Source organism: Salvelinus alpinus, chromosome 27 (genome assembly GCF_045679555.1).
Source record: "Salvelinus alpinus chromosome 27, SLU_Salpinus.1, whole genome shotgun sequence".
Taxonomy (NCBI): domain Eukaryota; kingdom Metazoa; phylum Chordata; class Actinopteri; order Salmoniformes; family Salmonidae; genus Salvelinus; species Salvelinus alpinus.
Window position 1 is genome coordinate 19,184,490 of NC_092112.1, and position 21,111 is coordinate 19,205,600.

Sequence of the window (21,111 nt, forward strand, 5' to 3'; positions counted from 1 at the left end):
AACGGTACAAAAAAAAAAGTTTAGAGCAAAATATAGTTTTTTTTACAGAACTGCAAACAAACTTCAAGGACTAGGGCATTCAAGGAGTTGGTTTGGTGGGAAGTTGTGGTGTCATTGCCCCCCCCCCCCCCCTCCTTGCTTGAGGAACAATAGAGGAGCAAGCACCCCATTCCACTACTTGTGCTATGTCATGACTTACCTGGACCACCTATTGAGATGTGCATTTTGTTAAGTAAATCAGATGTTAAATGAGGTGAAAAGGAAACTGAAGTGCTACTTTAAGCAGACTGTTGTGCCAGAACAACCTAGTCATATTTCACAAACTGATTGATTGAGATTGATGGATTTGATTGTATTCTATTAACACCCACACACACACACACACACACACACACACACATCCGTATCACGAACACAAGAAACACCTACATTCATACATTTTAGAGAATAACAACACTAAGTGAACAAATCATTTCTGATGTGGGCCTCTGATTTAAGAGATTTTACTCAAAGTCCAACTGATATAGTCTGACTGTCCACTGATGAAGACCAATTGATTGACAGAACTGGTATAAACCTCCATAGCCTACTCAATGAAAAAGATCCTTGGCTCAGTGAAGATTTAAGCCTTTAACACAAGTTCCCAGTAAGCCAAATTGACCTTAGCCAGTTTTATGGCTCACCCCAAAGTGATGTTATTAGATGGCACAGTGATTACGTGAGCATGATATAATCAATGTACAGTTGAAGTCGGAAGTTTACATACACCTTAGCCAAATACATTTAAACTCAGTTATTCACAATTCCTGACATTTAATCCTAGTAAAAATTTCCTGTCTTTGGTCAGTTAGGATCACTACTTTATTTTAAGAATGTGAAATGTCAGTATAATAGTAGAGAGAATGATTTATTTCAGCTTTTATTTATTTCATCACATTCCCAGTGGGTCAGAAGTTTACATACACTCAATTAGTATTTGGTAGCATTGCCTTTGAATTGTTTAACTTCGGGTAGCCTTCCACAAGCTTCCCACAATAAGTTTGATGAATTTTGCCCCTTTCCTCCTGACAGAGCTGGTGTAACTAGTCAGGTTTGTAGGCCTCCTTGCTCACACACGCTTTTTCAGTTCTGCCCACAAATTTTCTATGGGATTGAGGTCAGGGATTTGTGATGGCCACTCCAATATCTTGACTTCGTTGTCCTTAAGCCATTTTGCCACAACTTTGGAACTATGCTTGGGGTCATTGTACATTTGGAAGACCCATTTGCGACCAAGCTTTAACTTCCTGACTGATGTCTTGAGATGTTGCTTCAATATATCCACATAATTTTCCTACCTCATGATGCCATCTATTTTGTGAAGTGCACCAGTCCCTCCTGTAGCAAAGCACCCCCACAACATGATGCTGCCACCCCCGTGCTTTACGGTTGGGATGGTGTTCTTCGGCTTGCAAGCCTCCCCCTTTTTCCTCCAAACATAACGATGGTCATTATGTCCAAACATTTCTATTTTTGTTTTATCAGACCAGAGGACATTTCTCCAAAAGTACGATCTTTGTCCTCATGTGCAGTTGCAATCCGTAGTCTGGCTTTTTTATGGCGGTTTTGGAGCAGTGGCTTCTTCCTTGCTGAGCGGCCTTTCAGGTTATGTCGATATAGGACTTGTTTTACTGTGGATATTGATACTTTTGTACCTGTTTCCTCCAGCATCTTCACACGGTCCTTTGCTGTTGTTCCTTGATTGATTTGCACTTTTCGCACCAAAGTATGTTCATCTTTAGGAGACAGAACACGTCTCCTTCCTGAGTGGCATGATGGCTGCGTGGTCCCATGGTGTTTATACTTTCGTACTATTGTTTGTACAGATGAACGTGGTACCTTCAGGCATTTGGAAATTGCTCCCAAGGATGAACCAGACTTGTGGAGGTCTACACATTTTTTTCTTGGCTGATTTCTTTTGATTTTCCCATGATGTCATGCAAAGAGGCACTGAGTTTGAAGGAAGGCCTTGAAATACATCCACAGGTACACCTCCAATTGACTCAAATGATGTCAATTAGCCTATCAGAAGCTTCTAATGCCATGATATCCTTTTCTGGAATTTTCCAAGCTGTTTAAAGGCAGTGTATGTCAACAACACGTCTCCTTCCTGAGTGGCATGATGGCTGCGTGGTCCCATGGTGTTTATACTTTCGTACTATTGTTTGTACAGATGAACGTGGTACCTTCAGGCATTTGGAAATTGCTCCCAAGGATGAACCAGACTTGTGGAGGTCTACACATTTTTTTCTTGGCTGATTTCTTTTGATTTTCCCATGATGTCATGCAAAGAGGCACTGAGTTTGAAGGAAGGCCTTGAAATACATCCACAGGTACACCTCCAATTGACTCAAATGATGTCAATTAGCCTATCAGAAGCTTCTAATGCCATGATATCCTTTTCTGGAATTTTCCAAGCTGTTTAAAGGCAGTGTATGTCAACTTAGTGTGTGTAAACTTCTGACCCACAGGAATTGTGATACAGTGAAATAATCTGTCTATAAACAATTGTTGGAAAAATTACTTGTGTCATGCACAAAGTAGATGTCCTAACCGACTTGCCAAAACTATAGTTTGTTAACAAGAAATTTGTGGAGTGGTTGAAAAACGAGTTTTAATGACTGTAACCTAAGTGTATGTAAACTTCTGACTTCAACTGTATCTAATCATTCAAAAAGCATGGCCAGATATGATTGCACTTGGAACATTAATGACATTAACTGCAGGCCAAAATATGCAACAGCGGCTCTTGACAGCAAGTTGAAATGCACAGAAAATCTGCTGAGTAGCTTTTCATGCTATGGGCAAGACTAGGCCTTCTATAGTTAATATTATTCAAGTAATCCTCTGTAGCACTGTGTTTCTGTAATGCTGTAGTAATTTTGCAGTAATGTTGTAGTAATGCTGCAGTAATGCTGTGGTAATGCTGTGGTAATGCTGTAGTAATTCTGCAGTAATGTTGTGGTAATTCTGCAGTAATGCTGCAGTAATGCTGTAGTAAGTCTGCAGTAATGCTGTGGTAATGCTGTAGTAATTCTGCAGTAATGCTGTGGTAATGCTGTAGTAATTCTGCAGTAATGCTGTAGTAAGTCTGCAGTAATGCTGTAGTAATTCTGCAGTAATGCTGTAGTAAGTCTGCAGTAATGCTGTAGTAAGTCTGCAGTAATGCTGTGGTAATTCTGTAGTAAGTCTGCAGTAATGCTGTGGTAATGCTGTAGTAATTCTGCAGTAAGGGTGTAGTAATTCTGCAGTAATGCTGTGGTAATGCTGTAGTAAGTCTGCAGTAATGCTGTAGTAAGTCTGCAGTAATGCTGTGGTAATGCTGTAGTAATTCTGCAGTAATGTTGTAGTCAAACATGTAACATCTAATGTATTATCGCCTGTACTGTAGGCTGTAAAGCATGGTATCAACTCTCAAAGGTAAATAATCTGCTATAACATGGCTGATTCTGCCCCCTAATGGCCATACTGATATTAGGCTTAATTTGAAAAGGGGAAAGGGATTTATGGTCAGGTTTGACTCTTATGGAATGGTGTGGCATTTTGGCAGATTTCAGACTACTACCCTCTGTCCACCCATGAACACATTTTTCTCTTTTGTTTCCAAGAAAAGGTTACAAATGAGATGATACCTCTTTTTAAAATTGTGATACCATGAGCTAAATCAGAGAGCACCCCCCAGAGAGGAGAAATAGCCTACAGGAGACATATTGAACACCAACTGTGAAAAATACCTTTTGGGGTTGGATTCAAAACAGCTGTGAAACTCCTGCAGTTGGGTTTACAGTGATTTAAGCATTAGTAGGCTTTTCTATAGGCCACTAAAATTATGTTTACAGTGAATAAGCATTAGCCTAGTAGGTTATATTGGCCACTGAAGTTGTGTTTACAGTGAGTAAGCATTAGTAGGCTATACTATAGGCCACCAGTTGTATTTCCATGTTTGTATTAGGCCTATTGTGAATGCTTAATCATACAGTGCCTTCAGAAAGTATCCATACCTCTTGACTTATTCCACATTTTGTTGTGTTTCAGCTTGAATTCAAAATGGATTAAATCCATTTTTTCCCTCACCCATCTACACATACTATCCCATTATGACAAAGTGAAAGCATGTTTTTTGAAATGTTTGCAAATGTATTGAAAATGAAACACAGAAATATTTAATTTACATAAGTGTGAGGATCGACGCTGGAGACGAGAAGCAGGTACAGGGAGAACATTTAATAAACATCAGACATGAAACAGAACAGGAACAGCGTCTGGACAGGGGGAAAATAACGACATCAATGCTGACACAGGGAACAAACTGAGGAGCAGACAGATATAGAAGGGGTAATCAACAAAGTAATGGAGTCCAATATTGCGCAGCTGCACGTAATGATGGTGACAGGTGTGCGTAATGAAGGGGTGTGCGTAATGAAGGGCAGCATGACGCCCTTGAGCGCCAGAGAGGGAGCAGGCGTGATACATAAGTATTCAAACCCCTGAGTCAATACATGTTAGAATCCCCTTTGGCAGTAATTACAGCTGTGAGTCTTTCTGGGTAAGTCTCTAAGAGCTTTGCACACTTGGATTGTACAATATTTGCCCATTTATTATTTTCAAAATTCTTCAAGCTGTGTCAAATTGGTTGTTGGTCATTGCTAGGCAACCATTTTCAGGTCTTGCCATAGATTTTCAAGTAGATTTAAGTCAAAACTGTAACTCAGCCACTCAGGAGCTTTCACTTTCTTCTTGGTAAGCAACTCCAGTGTAGATTTGGCCTTGTGTTTTAAGTTATTGTCCTGCTGTAAGGAGAATTCATCTCCCAGTGTCTGATGGAAAGCAGACTGAACCAGGTTTTCTTCTAGGATTTTGCCTGTGCTTAGCTCCATTCCGTTTCATTTTTATCCTGAAAAACTCCCCAGTCATTAACGATTTCAAGCATACCAGTAACATGATGCAGCCACCACTATGCTTGAAAATATGGACAGTGGTAGTCAGGAATGTATTGTATTTGCCCCAAACATAAGACTTTGTAATCAGGACAAAAAGTTAATTGCTTTGCCACATTTTTTTTGCAGTATTACTTTTGTGCCTTGTTGCAAACATGATGCATGCTTTGGAATATTTTTATTCTGTACAAGCTTCCTTCTTTTCACTCGGTCAATTAGATTAGTATTGTGGAGTAACTACAATGTTGTTGATCCATCCTCAGTTTTCTCCTATCACAGCCATTAAACTCTGTACCTGTTTTAAAGTCACCATTGGTCTCATGGTGAAATCCCTGAGCAGTTTCCTTCCTCCAACTGAGTAAAGAAGGAAGCCTAGATCTTTGTAGTGACTGGGTGTATTGATGCATCACCCAAAGAGTAATTAATATGCTCACACTTATGTAAATTAAATATTTCTGTTTCATTTTCAATACATTTGCAAACATTTCAAAAAACATGCTTTCACTTTGTCATAATGGGATAGTATGTGTAGATGGGTGAGGAAAAAAATTGATTTAATCCATTTTGAATATGCTAATATGGCCAATGCTCAAAAGGATATTCAATATATGCTTCTTTTTTTTTTTACCCATCTACCTTCTTAGCAAGTCATTGGAAAACCTCCCTGTTCTTTGTAGTTGAATCTGTTTGAAATTCACTGCTCGACTGAGGGACCTTACAGTTAATTGTATGTGTGGGGTACAGGGATGAGGTAGTCATTCAAAAATCATGTTAAACACTATTATTGCACACAGTGAGTCCATGCAACTTATTATGTGACTTGTTAAGCACATTTTTACTCCTTAACGCATTTAGGCTTGTCATAACAAAGGGGTTGAATACTTATTGACTTTGAATTTTTCTAAAAGCGTAATTCCACTTTGACATTATGGGGTGTTGTGTGTAGGCCAGTGACAAAAAAAATCTACATTTAATCCATTTTAAATTCAGGCTGTACCACAACAACATTTTGAAAAAGTCAAGGGGTGTGAATACTTTTGTGAAGGCACTGTATCTACAAAAAGTTATGTCCCCATATTGCAACATTTAGAGTACAGGTCTAGGCTATGCTGTTTTAGGCCTATCATATGGCCTTTACTCACTTGAACATTGTGACACACTAGTTTACAAAGAAACACAAATGAAAGTATGGTACGGGGAGTGTAGTTCAAACCTATCCTGTAAAACCAGGGACACTCCACAGCGTTGGGGGTGGTTGTAATGTAAGTGCATAATACGCACTTCGGGGATTCCCCATCCACATCTCCAGACGAAAACAGTCCGCCTTTTCACGTAAGCGCAGAGCGCTTCCCCTATCGCGTTTCATCGCTCACATGCTCTCAACTATGCAGGTTTACCACAGGTTATGACAGTGCCAAAGTTATTTTGAAGCCTGTTGCTGATGTTAAGACTCTTATGATGTTTTGAAGTAAATGCCCCATTTTGCGTGTAGGGAAGCGTTTATACCATTTATGCGTTGTTGCAAGATGACCACTTATTTTCATGTAGCCTAAACTGGTGGTGTGGGGGAAAGTAAACTCGCTCGATCCGATGGCATGAAACGCAACCGCTACCTTTGGTTTCAGAAAGGAACAGTGAATTCCTACTCAGGTGTGATCGAGTTTTCCTCCGAGAACTGCTCGCACCATCAAGCAACATATAGGCCTCTCAGGGATTAAACCGGTCAAGACTACCTGGAGTGACTGTGGATCGCGGGCCACCATGCAAAGCGCCGAAGATGCGAAGCGGAAATTGGATTTGTTGGAGGATAATCAAATGGACTCTGGTGTTGAATCCTTCCAATCATTAATGAAAGATGACCCCTTTATCAAAACAGATCGGGATTCGACTTCGGAACCCAGTGAAGCCAGGGATAAATTGACTAACACCAGCACAGAGGAGCGGTTGGATTCTGCTTATGGCTCATCGTCACTAAATGTTGAGAGTTTGAGTGAGATTATAGGGGGCTGCAACATTTCAAAGTCTAAAGATGACAGCGCAGAGAACACAGAATGTAGTGAACATGAAGAAAACCTTCTCACCACCATCACTGAAGATGGAGACACGTACGTTTTTTATTTACCTCTTTTTAAATAACTAATATTTTAATTTACCCTATGGCTGTGTTTTTGAAAAGGTAAAACGTGTTCTTGTCATGGCGACGAAATTTTGTTGAACAACGTTTCAAGAAACACACGCATGCGTGTGTGTGTGCAAGCCAATGCGTGGTTAACTTAGCATTTTAATTAATTACATTGGGATCTGCCCTAAAATTCTTGTTGGACACAAATAGCCAGAAGGAAATTGTGAAAAAAATTGACACATTTTTCAGTATAGACACAAGTATGGCCAACAGTCGGCTAATTTTAGTTTAATTTGACAATATCAAATGATATTTGTCACATGCGCCGAAAACAATAGGTGTAGACTACATTGAAATGTTTGTTTATGACCCCTCCCTAAAGATGCAGAGTTAAAAAGAGGATTATTAACTGGGTGGTTTGAACCCTGAATGCTGATTGGCTGACAGCTTTCATACCGTATATTACGGGTATGACAAAACACTTATTTTTACTGCTCAAATTCTGTTGGTAAACCGTTTTTAATAGCAATAAGGCACCTCTGGGGTTTGTGATATATGGCAAATATACAACGGCTAAGGGCTGTATCCAGGCACTTAGCGTTGTGTCGTGATAAGAACAGCCCTTAGCCGGGTATATTGGCCATATACTACACCCCCCCAGGCCTTATTGCTTAAATAGAATACACAATAATGGGGCTATATACAGGCAGTACCACTACCAGATCAATGTGCAGGAATATGAGGTATTTGAGGTAGATATGTACATAAACGCTGCCTAAAGTGACTAGGCATCAGAATAGATAATAAGAATAAAGAACAGAGTCGCAGCAGGGGGGTCCTTAGTATCTGTATACATAATATGACTTTCCCCTGTCTAAAATACATAGCATAGGCTATATTGAGTACCAATTGGGCCATGCAAATGTCTGTCAACTCAATTCTAATGCACATTATGGTGTCTGTCCTACCCCATACATTTGTGCCCAATCCAAAAACCAACTCTTTGCCCCAAGCACCTAGAGACCCTTCCAGATTCAACCTGGTAGATCTTACAGAATTGGATGGGTGGTACTCTTTGGCTGTCCTCTTAGGGGTTTCATCTGGCAATGAAAGCATAGGCTAAAATTACCACTGTCAACAAACAGGTGACGTTTTCATTGATGCCGTCATGTCTGATGGAATGACTGGATGTCTGAGTGTGTTAACCACAATAACAATTTGAAGATGGATGCGTTTTCGTAGACTAGGCCTACTGCACCAATTTGCAGCAAACAATCAAAACAACCACCAATTGTTGTTGCTGTCTGGATGAATAAGTCAAGGCTTGGAGAATGACCTGTAGTTTTGCCCTGCACAGCTCTTTCTTTGCTTATGTCATGTTTATCCTAATCCCAATAATCATGGCATGTGATGTCGACTAAGAGGAGAGTTTAAGTGTGGAGTGATACATACTCTCAGGCCTTTGTGTGAAAGCTGCAGATGAACTCCTGTGAGGTGCCTCGACTTGGAAAGCAGAAGTGTAAAAGACACAGCACTGGAAATTCCCCATGATAGACGAGGCAGGGCACATGTTCACATAGTAATTATCTCCCAAGAATAGGCGGATTAATGAAACTCATACAATTACCACAGCCACAGAGACATGCAGACTTTTGGCCTTATCGGCCTTCTACACTACTTTCACATCAGTTAGTTAGGTTGAAAATGTAGCTCTGGTCAAAAGTAATGCACTTTGTAGGGAATAGTGTGTGAACAATGTGTTTTGGAAAGCCTTGATGTAGGTTAAACTAAGCACTGTTGTGCCCATTTCCTGCATTTGACTCTTTTGTCTGCTAGAACTTCCCCTTTAGCATTTGGGGTGAGTGTTTCTTGGTGTTGCTGTTTTCCACTTTGACTGTATGAACCTAATGTGATGACAGCGTGAATGGGGTGCAGTAAAGAACAAAATTCATTGCATTTGTATTTGAACTGTGTAGTTAAAGTTCATAGGTCTGCGGTTTGTGTATGTCAAACATCCCTTCATCAACCGATAGTTTTGTTTGTTCTTTTTCAAGTAACTACGGTTCTAGTGGTGAATGATACCCAAGAAGATACACATTTGAAAAGTGCTTTGCGGAATGAAACATCCTCCTGACATGACTGTTCTTTGCATAAAAGTTCCATTATTGCACAACATTCGCAACCAATGAGTGTGGCCTTCTAAGCAACCAGTTGACATTAATGCAATGTGTTACATTTCCAGGTAGGTCTGGATATCATTCTAAGAATGCTCAAACAGGTAATTCTTTCCATCAAATTATATGTTGTTCTCATCTCCTGAGGCTGCTTACTTTTAAACGTTTAAAGGAAAGTAACTGGACATTTTGAATGAGAAACGATTCCACTCTCCTCGGGCAGCTCACTTTCCGGTCGAATGCAACGTTTAAGTGACAGGAACTCAAAACTGCTTTTGCTTGCTGTGGGGCCTAGGACGGGTCACCGTAAAAGCACTTTATGACACGTTTAATGAAAAAAGGTCTTTAGAAATCAATCTGATTTATTATAGAAATGTAATGATGAATATGTATGAACTTTCCAATTTGTAAGTCGCTCTGGATAAGAGCGTCTGCTAAATGACTTAAATGTAAATGTAAATGTAATGAGAAAAGTTGTTTTGTTTTTGTTCCCCTTCTAGAGTCCTGCATTTAGCCATCATCCATGAAGATGAACACTTTGCCAACCAGTTGATACAGCTGTTCCCCAAAGATGTCTTGGACATCCAGAACAACTTGTACCAGGTACAGTAAACAAAGCAACACTCCTCTCTTTAGACCCTCAACACTGGTCATACTGGTGTACTGAAACTGACTTAACCTTCATGATACTTCCTCTTGATTGCAATTGCCAATGTTTATGACGACAGAGGTGATAATATTATTTCTGCATCGTGTAATTCAAGAGAAATTCTCTTCCCCTTTCTCCAGTTGTGCATCCTCCCACCGTAACGGTTCGGTGGGTGGTTCCAGAGTTATTTCATAAGGGAGCTTAAATGAAATGGGGAAACTCCACTGCTTTCCCGCCTTTAAAAAACGAATAAGAGTGGAGGAATCTTATCTGGAATCTTCTCTGTCTCATAGATAAAAACATTTAAGCTAGACAGGGCAGATTTAAGAGGAGGTTTGAGTGAACATGCAGGGGGGGGGGGGTGGGCAAGCTGACGTGGCGTTGGAGAAATCCTGATGGAGAGGAAAGCGGAGAGAGCAGAAATGACACAGTCAGCGTTTTACACCGTGACTCACACACACATAGCCTTGTTATTTCTCTGTTCTGTTAGAGTTTACCAAAAGCCACGTAAGCAGTGGTAGACCTACTGGTTATATTAGTCATTATATTCCCCCCCTACACAGTTCAATCAGCAGTTCCACATTGAGATGCCTTAGGCCTACATTTTATTTATTTTAGTTACTTACCAATGTATTGTTGCTCATCCCCTCACTTGGTATGGCCTCCTATGGCATTAAAGAGTTCAACTATTCTATACTTAAGCTGAGTCATACACTGAGTCTACAAAACATTAGGAACACTTGCTCTTTCCATGACATTGACTGACCAGGTGAATCGAGGTGATCCCTTATGGATGTCATCTGTTATATCCACTTCAATCAGTGTAGATGAAAGGGAGAAGACAGGTCAAATAATGATTATTAAGACAAGTGAGACATGGATTGTGTATGAGGGCCATTCAGAGGGTAAATAGCAAAGTGCCTTTGAATGGGGAATGGCAGTAGGTGCCAGGCGCACCAGTTTGACTGTGTCAAGAACTGCAACGCTGCTGGGTTTTTCACACTTAACAGTTTCCCATGTGTATCAAGAATGGTCCACCACCCAAAGGACATCCAGCCAACTTGATACAACTGTGGGAAGCATTGCAGTCAACATGTGCCAGCATCCCTGTGGAACGCTTTTGAGTCCATGCCCCGACGAATTGAGGCTGTTCTGAGGGCAAAAGGCGGTGCAACACAATATTAGGAAGGTGTTCCTAATGTTTTGTACACTCAATGTAGATACTAGCTACTGTACTTAAGTTCAGATCCTTGATCAGCTCTTAGCAACCCTGATTGTACTAAATTCACTTTAAAAGAGGCCCCATTCTGACTCCAAGTCAGATATCACACCAACCTGTAATACTAACCCATTGTTGGATGTTTGTTTGGATTATTACGTGTTTCCATAGAAATAGAATTACTAGAAAGGGGATCCCCATCCTAGTCAATGTTCTGTGATGGGTGGACTGGCAGCCATATTGAGTGTACCCATAGAAGTAATTCTATTTTGATGCGTGGTCCTTAGACGCCGCTACACCTTGCCACCTACCTGAGCCTGTCTTCGGTGGTGCGGGGCCTTGTGGAGAGCGGGGCCAGCCTGGAGCTCCAGGACCAGGAGGGCAACACGCCACTCCATGTGGCCTGCGAGCAGGGCCAGGCCAAATGCGCCACCGAGATGACCCGGGATGTCTCCCCCAGCAAGCTGGGCTCCGTGCTGGAGACCCAGAACTGGAGAGGTGAGAGAGCAGGGCCCATATTCATTAGGCACCGAATGGGGAAATAACTGACTGAAACAGGGAGAGCCTACCTGGACTTGCCATATAAGAAACACTCATTTTTGTTTTTCTATGTGTGCATTAATGAATACAACCCTGGGCCCACTACAGTAGGTAAACATTAAATATTACAGCTATAAATGTCATGAATAGAGCTGTTACTTTCCTTATTCTACATGTGTGTTCTACATAATGTACAGTGCCTTCAGAAAGTATTCATACCCCTTGACTTATTCCACATTCTGTTGTGTTACAGCCTATTAAATATATATTTTTGCAAAAAAAATGCACATTTATTGAAAATGAAATACAGAAATATCTAATTTACTTAAATATTCAATACAGAGTCAATATATGTTATAATCACCTTTGAAAGCCATTGCAGGTGTGAGTCTTCCTGGGTAAGTGTCTAAGAGCTTTGCACCTGGAATAAACAATATTGTCCCATTATTCTTTTCAAAACGTATCATTGCTAAAAAACCATTTTCAAGTCTTGCCATAGATTTTCAAGCAGATTTAAGTCAAAACTGTAACTCGGCCATCTGGGAACATTCACTGTCTTCTTGGTAAGCAACTCCAGTGTAGATTTGGCCTTGTGTTTTAGGTTATTGTCTTGCTGAAAGGTCAATTAATCTCCCAGTGTCTGGTGGAAAGCAGACTGAACCAGGTTTTCCTCTGGGATTTTTTCTGTGCTTAGCTCCATTCCATTTCTTTTTTATCCTGAAAACTCCCCAGCCCTTAACGATTACAAGCATACCCATAATATGATGCAGACACCACTATGCTTGAAAATATAGAGAGTGGTACTCGATTTGCCCCAAACATAACACTTTGTATTCAGGTCAAAAAGTGAATTGCTTTGCCACATTTTTTGCAGTATTACTTTAGTCTTTGTTGTAAACAGGATGCATGTTTTGAAATATTTTTAGTCTGTACAGGCTTCCTTCTTTTAATTCTGTCAATGAGGTTAGCATTGTGGAGTAACTACAGCCATTAAACTCTGTAACTGTTTTAAAGTCACCATTGGCCTCATGGTTAAATCCCTGAGCGGTTTCCTTCCTCTCCGGCAACTGAGTTAGGAGGGACGCCTGTATCTTTGTAGTGACTGGGTGTATTGATACACCATCCAAAGTGTCATTAATAACTTCACCATGCTCAAAGAAATATACAATATCTGCTTTTTTATTTTTTACCCATCTACCAATAGGTGCCCTTCTTTGCAAAGCTGTTGCCACCTTGCACAATGTTTGCCTACTGAATAGGGCCCAGGATGATCAGCTGTTGCCACCTTGCACGCTGTATGCCTACTGAATAGAGCCCAGGATGATCAGCTGTTACCACCTTGCACACTGTGTGCCTACTGAACAGAGCCCAGGATGATCAGCTGTTACCACCTTGCACACTGTGTGCCTACTGAACAGAGCCCAGGATGATCAGCTGTTGCCACCTTGCACACTGTGTGCCTACTGAACAGAGCCCAGGATGATCAGCTGTTGCCACCTTGCACGCTGTGTGCCTACTGAACAGAGCCCAGGATGATCAGCTGTTACCACCTTGCACGCTGTGTGCCTACTGAACAGAGCCCAGGATGATCAGCTGTTGCCACCTTGCACGCTGTGTGCCTACTGAACAGGGCCCAGGATGATCAGCTGTTACCACCTTGCACGCTGTGTGCCTACTGAACAGGGCCCAGGATGATCAGCTGTTGCCACCTTGCACGCTGTGTGCGAGGCTATAACGATACCATGATGTGATATCTCTTTATTTAGTGCCACTTCCTGTTGTGTTGGCGTCTACAGTATGTCGGCATCTGTGCGAGCTTGTTCTTGCCTCGCACTTTGTGTTTTATTGCGACATTGCTCTGTGCGAGACAAGACTGTGGTCTAAATGATTTGTTGTTGATGTCGAGCTGGTATTCGATGTTCCCGGCTAAGTAGATTTTGGAGATGAAAATCATGTTAATGGTTGTAAACAATTGTATATTTTGTTTGTTAAGTAGCTTATGTATGTTATTGTGTGTCACGTGGCATGACCTTACTGATGCTTGTTTGATACTAGCTATAACATGTAGTCAAAATAATCTAATCCCTCATTCAGAAAGGTGATTTTTGAAAGGTGATATTTTTTTTAAGGAATGTGTGTCTTTGTTTTCAGGTCTCACCTGTCTCCACTTAGCCACTGTGAACAGACAGCATTGTCTGATGAAGCTACTGATGAAGAAAGGTGCAGACCTCAACATCCAGGTTTGTCCAATGACTTCCCCGGGTGTACTCCCTTACAATAACCTTGTATTACTCAAGTACTGCATTACATTGTGCTGTAATACTGTAGTTAGTACTTCATAACATTGTGTCTTTCGTAAATCCTCTTCATTTGTAGTAGGGCAGATATACATTTACCTCGATTTAGATGATCAAGCTACACCTTTGAGGACTGTCTTTAAAGGAATGTATCATGTTATGATTTGAGCAAATGTGATACATTAATGAACACATGGTATTTAAAAATATATATATTTAGAGGTTCAGACTTTCTCCTTCAAGTTATGTCCTTTACTACTTTACTGTACTGATAGTGATACGGCCTGAGCTCAGTGGATTCTGATGGATTCATGTAATTAGAGTTGGGTCATGATGAGGCTGGCTGGGAACCAGGGGGTTTTCTGGAGATGCTTGACGTGTCAGAGAATAGGCCCAGGCCAGCAAGTCTGAGTCACATATAGATGGATATAGAACTCAACACAACATAGCAGACTGACCTTACCTACCCCAGATATATTTCTGGGGGAAATAAGCTTGCTATACAGTAGATATAATTTTCCTAATTTTATGTGTTCAAGACATTGGCACATTTTCAGTTTTAGAATGAATAGATAGTGGATTGAGGAGGACAGTTCCTTACTAAGATTGTTTAGTCCTTTGCTCCCCCTAGTGGCCTTTCCCTCACCCTATCCTTTTTTGAAGGGAAATTGTATTTACCGATTCCCTTACCCTTGCCTGTCTTCTCTCTGTCCCCCAGGAAGGTACAAGTGGTAAGACAGCTCTCCATCTGGCCGTGGAGCTCCACGACGTGATCTCTGTGACTCTGCTGCTGAACAAGGGAGCTGACATGGACGCTGCGATGTTTAACGGCTGCACGCCACTTCACCTGGCGGTGGGCCGGCAGGACGCAGCCATCGCCAACCTGCTCTGCCAGTCTGGGGCCGACAAGATGCTGAGGAACATGGAGGATGAGACGGCACTGGATCTAGCCGATGGCAATGATGATGTGAGTTATACAGGAAGGGTCAGTTTCCCACACACAAATTAATCCTTGTACTGGACTAAAAAATATTCTCCATTGAACATGCTTTTTTTAGTCCAGGACTATAGCTATAAACTTAATCTGTGTCTGGGAAATCAGCTCAAAGTGTATTTGGCGTTTGACTCGAAGTCCGGTGATATTCACTGAGAATGCTATAAATACATATTTGGGGGGAAATTGTAACATTCCCAGTTTATTTATTATTATGAAAGAGACTGACTGGACTGTTGTCTGGATCAGAGGTATAAAATATGTGAAATATAAACCCCCACCATATGGCTTCCTTTCAGATCCTTGCTCTTTTCCCTTTTGATGACATTCAAATCCAGGGCAGGTCAGTGGTTGGAGGGCCATTCTGAGTGTACTCTCACCACCTGAATATACTCTACAGCTGGAGACATTTTGAATCTTGAACATCTTGAGCCTCATCGGAAAATTGTAGCTTTACTTCAATCATGTTTGTTATTGTGTGATGGTTTACTTTCATTTATATTGCATGTACACTGAGTGAACAAAATATTAGGAACACCTGCTGATATAGACTGACCAGGTGAATCCAGGTGGAAGCTATGATCCCTTATTGTTAAATCTACTTCAATAAGTGTAGATGAAGGGGAGGAGACAGGTTAAATAATGATTTTTAAGTCTTGCCACCATTGAGACATGGATTGTGTATGTGTGCCATTCAGAAGTTGAATGGGCAAGACAACATATTTAAGTGCCTTTGAATGGGGTATGGTAGTAGAGGCTAGGCGCACCGGTTTGAGGATGTCAAAAACTGCATACTCTGCTGGGTTTTTCACGCTCAACAGTTTCCTGTGTGTATCAAAAATGGCCCACCACCCAATGGAAATCCAGCCAACTTGACACAACTGTGGGAAGCATTGGAGTTAACATGGGCCAGCATCCCTGTGGAATGCTTTGGACACCGTGTAGAGACCATGCCCCGATGAATTAAGGCAGTTCTGAGTTCAAAGGGGAGGGGCGGGGGGTTGCAACTCAATGTTAGGAAGGTGTTCCTAATGTTTTGTACATCATGACTATATACTATATGGGCTGAATACTAACCTGCAATCTGCATGCCTTTTGTGTTAATCATGCATTGAAGTCAATGTAAGATTGAGTTGTGCATGAAAAGTCAAAGTTAGAATTCGTCCCTCTGCATGAGAAATTCACATTGAAAAGTAGCTTTTTCTCCACTAGCAAAAGGTACAAAGGGGAAAATGTATATCTACTGAATTAGTTCTTTACCCGTTTTCAAATACTAGGAGCAGTTAAATCTCACTTGGAAACTAAATGAACTACATTAATTTACTATCAAAAACAGATGAGTATGAGTGGGAAGAATTCAAATGTTTAATTTCCCTATAAAATACAGGGAATCTACCTCTATCAAATGTGTATACTAACTGATTAAGAAAATGCATTGCTGTCATGCTGTAAGTGAAAATTGTTTAAGCTCTCAGAATGGAACTTTACATTTTTAAAAACTTTAGTCACTGTAAATCTGTTATCATAAAGAGGTTCTTTATCTATTATTATAACTTAATATCTTTCATTGTATATTTCATTTATTGATTTATACTTTGAATGTATTGCCTTGCCAGTATCTTTGTTGGTAAGACACATTTTATCGTAATAGATGTATTTTCAATACAGTTATATTTTCCCTGTTTAACCATCCTCCTTCTCTCTGATCAATTAGCTTTGATCTTTGAGCCTTCTCTTAACAGTTTCAAACTCCTATATTTTGTAATAAACAGAATATAATCAACACCATTTCACTTTTTTCTTGTCGTTCCTAAACATATGTTCAGAATTTCTGTTCATTAAATTATATATATATATTTTTTTACAAATTTCACCTTTATTTAACCAGGTAGGCCAGTTGAGAACAAGTTCTCCTTTACAACTGCGACCTGGCAGAGATAAAGCAATGCAGTGCGACACAAACAACACAGAGTTACACATGGGATAAACAAACGTACAGTCAATAACACAATAGAAAAATCTATTTACAGTGTGTGCAAATGTAGTAAGATTAGGGAGGTAAGGCAATAAATAGGCCATAGTGGCGAAATAATTACAATTGAGCAATTAACACTGGAGTGATAGATGTGCAGAAGATGAATGTGCAAGTAGAGATACTGGGTTGCAAAGGAGAAAGAAAAAAAATAACGATATGGGGATGAGGTAGTTGGGTGGGCTATTTACAGATGGACTGTGTACAGGTGCAATGATCGGTAAGCTGCTCTGACAGCTGATGCTTAAAGATAGTGAGGGAGATATAAGACTCCAGCTTCAGTGATTTTTGCAATTTGTTCCAGTCATTGGCAGCAGAGAACTGGAAGGAAAGCCGGCCAAACGAGGAGTTGGCTTTGGGGATGACCAGTGAAATATACCTGCTGGAGCACGTGCTACGGGTGGGTGCTGCTATGGTGATCAGTGAGCTGAGATAAGGCGGGGCTTTACCTAGCAAAGACTTATAGATGACCTGGAGCCAGTGGGTTTGGCGACGAATATGAAGCGAGGGCCAGCCAACGAGAGCATACAGGTCGCAGTGGTGGGTAGTATATGGGGCTTTGGTGACAAAACTGATGGCACTGTGATAGACTACATCCAATTTGCTGAGTAGAGTGTTGGAGGCTATTTTGTAAATGACATCGCCGAAGTCAAGGATTGGTAGGATAGTCAGTTTTACGAGGGTATGTTTGGCGGCATGAGTGAAGGATGCATTGTTACGAAATAGGAAGCCGATTCTAGATTTAATTATGGATTGGAGATGCTTAATGTGAGTCTGGAAGGAGAGTTTACAGTCTAACCAGACACCTAGGTATTTGTAGTTGTCCACATATTCTAAGTCAGAACCGTCCAGAGTAGTGATGCTAGTCGGGCGGGCGTGTGCGGGCAGCGATCGGTTGAAGAGTATGCATTTAGTTTTACTTGCATTTAAGAGCCGTTGGAGGCCACGGAAGGAGTGTTGTATGGCATTGAAGCTTGTCTGGAGGTTTGTTAACACAGTGTCCAAAGGAGGGCCAGAACTATACAGAATGGTGATGTCTGCGTAGAGGTGGATCAGAGAATCACCAGCAGCAAGAGCGATATCATTGATGTATACAGAGAAAAGAGTCGGCCCGAGAATTGAACCCTGTCGCACCCCCAAAGAGACTGGCAGGGGTCCGGACAACAGGCCCTCCGATTTGACACACTGAACTCTGTGAAGTAGTTGGTGAACCAGGCGAGGCAGTCATTTGAGAAACCAAGGCTATTGAGTCTGCCGATAAGAATGCGATGATCGACAGAGTCAAAAGCCTTGGCCATGTCGATGAAGACGGCTGCACAGTATTGTCTTTTATCGATGGTGGTTATGATATCGTTTAGGACCTTGAGTGTGGCTGAGGTGCACACATGACCAGCTCGGAAACCAGATTGCATAGCTGAGAAGGTACGGTGGGATTCGAAATGGTCGGTGATCTGTTTGTTACCTTGGCTTTCGAAGACTTTAGAAAGGCAGGGTAGGATAGATTTAGGTCTGTAACAGTTTGGGTCTAGAGTGTCTCCCCCTTTTGAAGAGGGGGATGACCGCAGCAGCTTTCCAATCTTTGGGGATCTCAGATGATACGAAAGAGAGGTTGAACAGGGCAGCTGGGAGGAGGTGCTCTTACTCTCCATGGAGTTTACAGTTTCCCAGAACTTTTTGGAGTTTGTGCTACAGAATGCAAATTTCTGTTTGAAAAAGCTAGCCTTTGCTTTCCTAACTGTCTATGTACACTGCTCAAAAAAATAAAGGGAACACTAAAATAACACATCCTAGATCTGAATGAATGAAATATTCTTATTAAATACTTTTTTCTTTACATAGTTGAATGTGCTGACAACAAAATCACACAAAAATTATCAATGGAAATCAAATTTATCACCCCATGGAGGTCTGGATTTGGAGTCACACTCAAAATTAAAGTGGAAAACCACAATACAGGCTGATCCAACTTTGATGTAATGTCCTTAAAACAAGTCAAAATGAGGCTCAGTAGTGTGTGTGGCCTCCACGTGCCTGTATGACCTCCCTACAATGCCTGGGCATGCTCCTGATGAGGTGGCGGATGGTCTCCTGAGGGATCTCCTCCCAGACCTGGACAAAAGCATCCGCCAACTCCTGGACAGTCTGTGGTGCAACGTGGCGTTGGTGGATGGAGCGAGACATGATGTCCCAGATGTGCTCAATTGGATTCAGGTCTGGGGAACGGGCGGGCCAGTCCATAGCATCAATGCCTTCCTCTTGCAGGAACTGCTGACACACTCCAGCCACATGAGGTCTAGCATTGTCTTGCATTAGGAGGAACCCAGGGCCAACCGCACCAGCATATGGTCTCACAAGGGGTCTGAGGATCTCATCTCGGTACCTAATGGCAGTCAGGCTACCTCTGGCGAGCACATGGAGGGCTGTGCGTCCCCCCAAAGAAATGCCACCCCACACCATGACTGTCCCACCGCCAAACCGGTCATGCTGGAGGATGTTGCAGGCAGCAGAACGTTCTCCACGGCGTCTCCAGACTCTGTCACGTCTGTCACATGTGCTAATGTGCTCAGTGTGAACCTGCTTTCATCTGTGAAGAGTACAGTGGCGAATTTGCCAATCTTGGTGTTCTCTGGCAAATGCCAAACGTCCTGCACGGTGTTGGGCTGTAAGCACAACCCCCACCTGTGGACGTCGGGCCCTCATACCACCCTCATAGAGTCTGTTTCTGACCGTTTGAGCAGACACATGCACATTTGTGGCCTGCTGGAGGTCATTTTGCAGGGCTCTGGCAGTGCTCCTCCTTGCACAAAGGCGGAGGTAGCGGTCCTGCTGCTGGGTTGTTGCCCTCCTACGGCCTCCTCCACGTCTCCTGATGTACTGGCCTGTCTCCTGGTAGCGTCTCCATGCTCTGGACACTACGTTGACAGACACAGCAAACCTTCTTGCCACAGCTCGCATTGATGTGCCATCCTGGATGAGCTGCACTACCTGAGCCACTTGTGTGGGTTGTAGACTCCGTCTCATGCTACCACTAGAGTGAAAGCACCGCCAGCATTCAAAAGTGACCAAAACATCAGCCAGGAAGCATAGGAACTGAGAAGTGGTCTGTGGTCACCACCTGCAGAACCACTCCTTTATTGGGGGATGTCTTGCTAATTGCCTATAATTTCTACCTGTTGTCTATTCCATTTGCACAACAGCATGTGAAATTTATTGTCAATCAGTGTTGCTTCCTAAGTGGAAAGTTTGATTTCACAGAAGTGTGATTGACTTGGAGTTACATTGTGTTGTTTAAGTGTTCCCTTAATTTTTTTGAGCAGTGTATATTGGTTCCTAAATTCCCTGAAAAGTTGCATATCGCGGGGGCTATTCGATGCTAATGCAGTACGCCACAGGATGTTTTTGTGCTGGTCAAGGGCAGTCAAGTCTGGAGTCAACCAAGGGCTATATCTGTTCTTAGTCCTAATTTTTTTGAATGGGGCCTGCTTATTTAAGATGGTGAGGAAAGCATTTTTTAAAGAATAACCAGGCATCCCCTACTGACTGAATGAGGTCAATATCCTTCCAGGATACCCGGGCCAGGTCGATTAGAAAGGCCTGCTGAAGTGTTTTAGGGAGCGTTTGATAGTGATGAGGGGTGGTCGTTTGCCCACGGACCCATTACGGATGCAGGCAATGAGGAAGTAATCGCTGAGATCCTGGTTGAAGACAGCAGAAGTGTACTTAGAGGGCAGGTTGGTCAGGATTATATCTATGAGGGTACCCGTGATTACGGATTTAGGGTTGTACCTGGTAGGTTCCTTGATAATTTCATGGATGTGTGTCATGGATGTGTGTCATATTAATTGTTTATAAGTAATGTACCTATACTATCTGAGCAGGCCCTCTATGCTCAAAGGGGATAATACAAAAATGATGGTATATGGAATTAGGATTTCATCAATTACAGTGCATTCGGGAAGTATTCAGACCCCTTGACTTTGTCCACATTTTGTTACATTACAGCCTTATTCTAAAATGAATTAAATACTGTTTTCTCATCAATCTAACCACAATACCCCATAATGACAAAGTAAAAAAAATAAATGAAATATCACATTTACATAAATAT

General features: G+C 41.7%; 1 protein-coding gene across 1 annotated transcript; it reads left to right on the forward strand.

Annotated features, from left to right (window-relative positions):
* The first annotated feature begins 6,304 nt into the window (after window positions 1-6,304).
* Window positions 6,305-16,759, forward strand: LOC139556110 (NF-kappa-B inhibitor epsilon-like). Its single transcript, XM_071369652.1, has 6 exons — window positions 6,305-7,081; window positions 9,773-9,875; window positions 11,428-11,638; window positions 13,832-13,920; window positions 14,696-14,944; window positions 15,271-16,759. Exons 1-6 carry the CDS (start codon window positions 6,738-6,740, stop codon window positions 15,337-15,339), a joined length of 1,065 nt encoding a protein of 354 aa, XP_071225753.1. The 5' UTR covers window positions 6,305-6,737; the 3' UTR covers window positions 15,340-16,759.
* The last annotated feature ends 4,352 nt before the right edge of the window (window positions 16,760-21,111 follow it).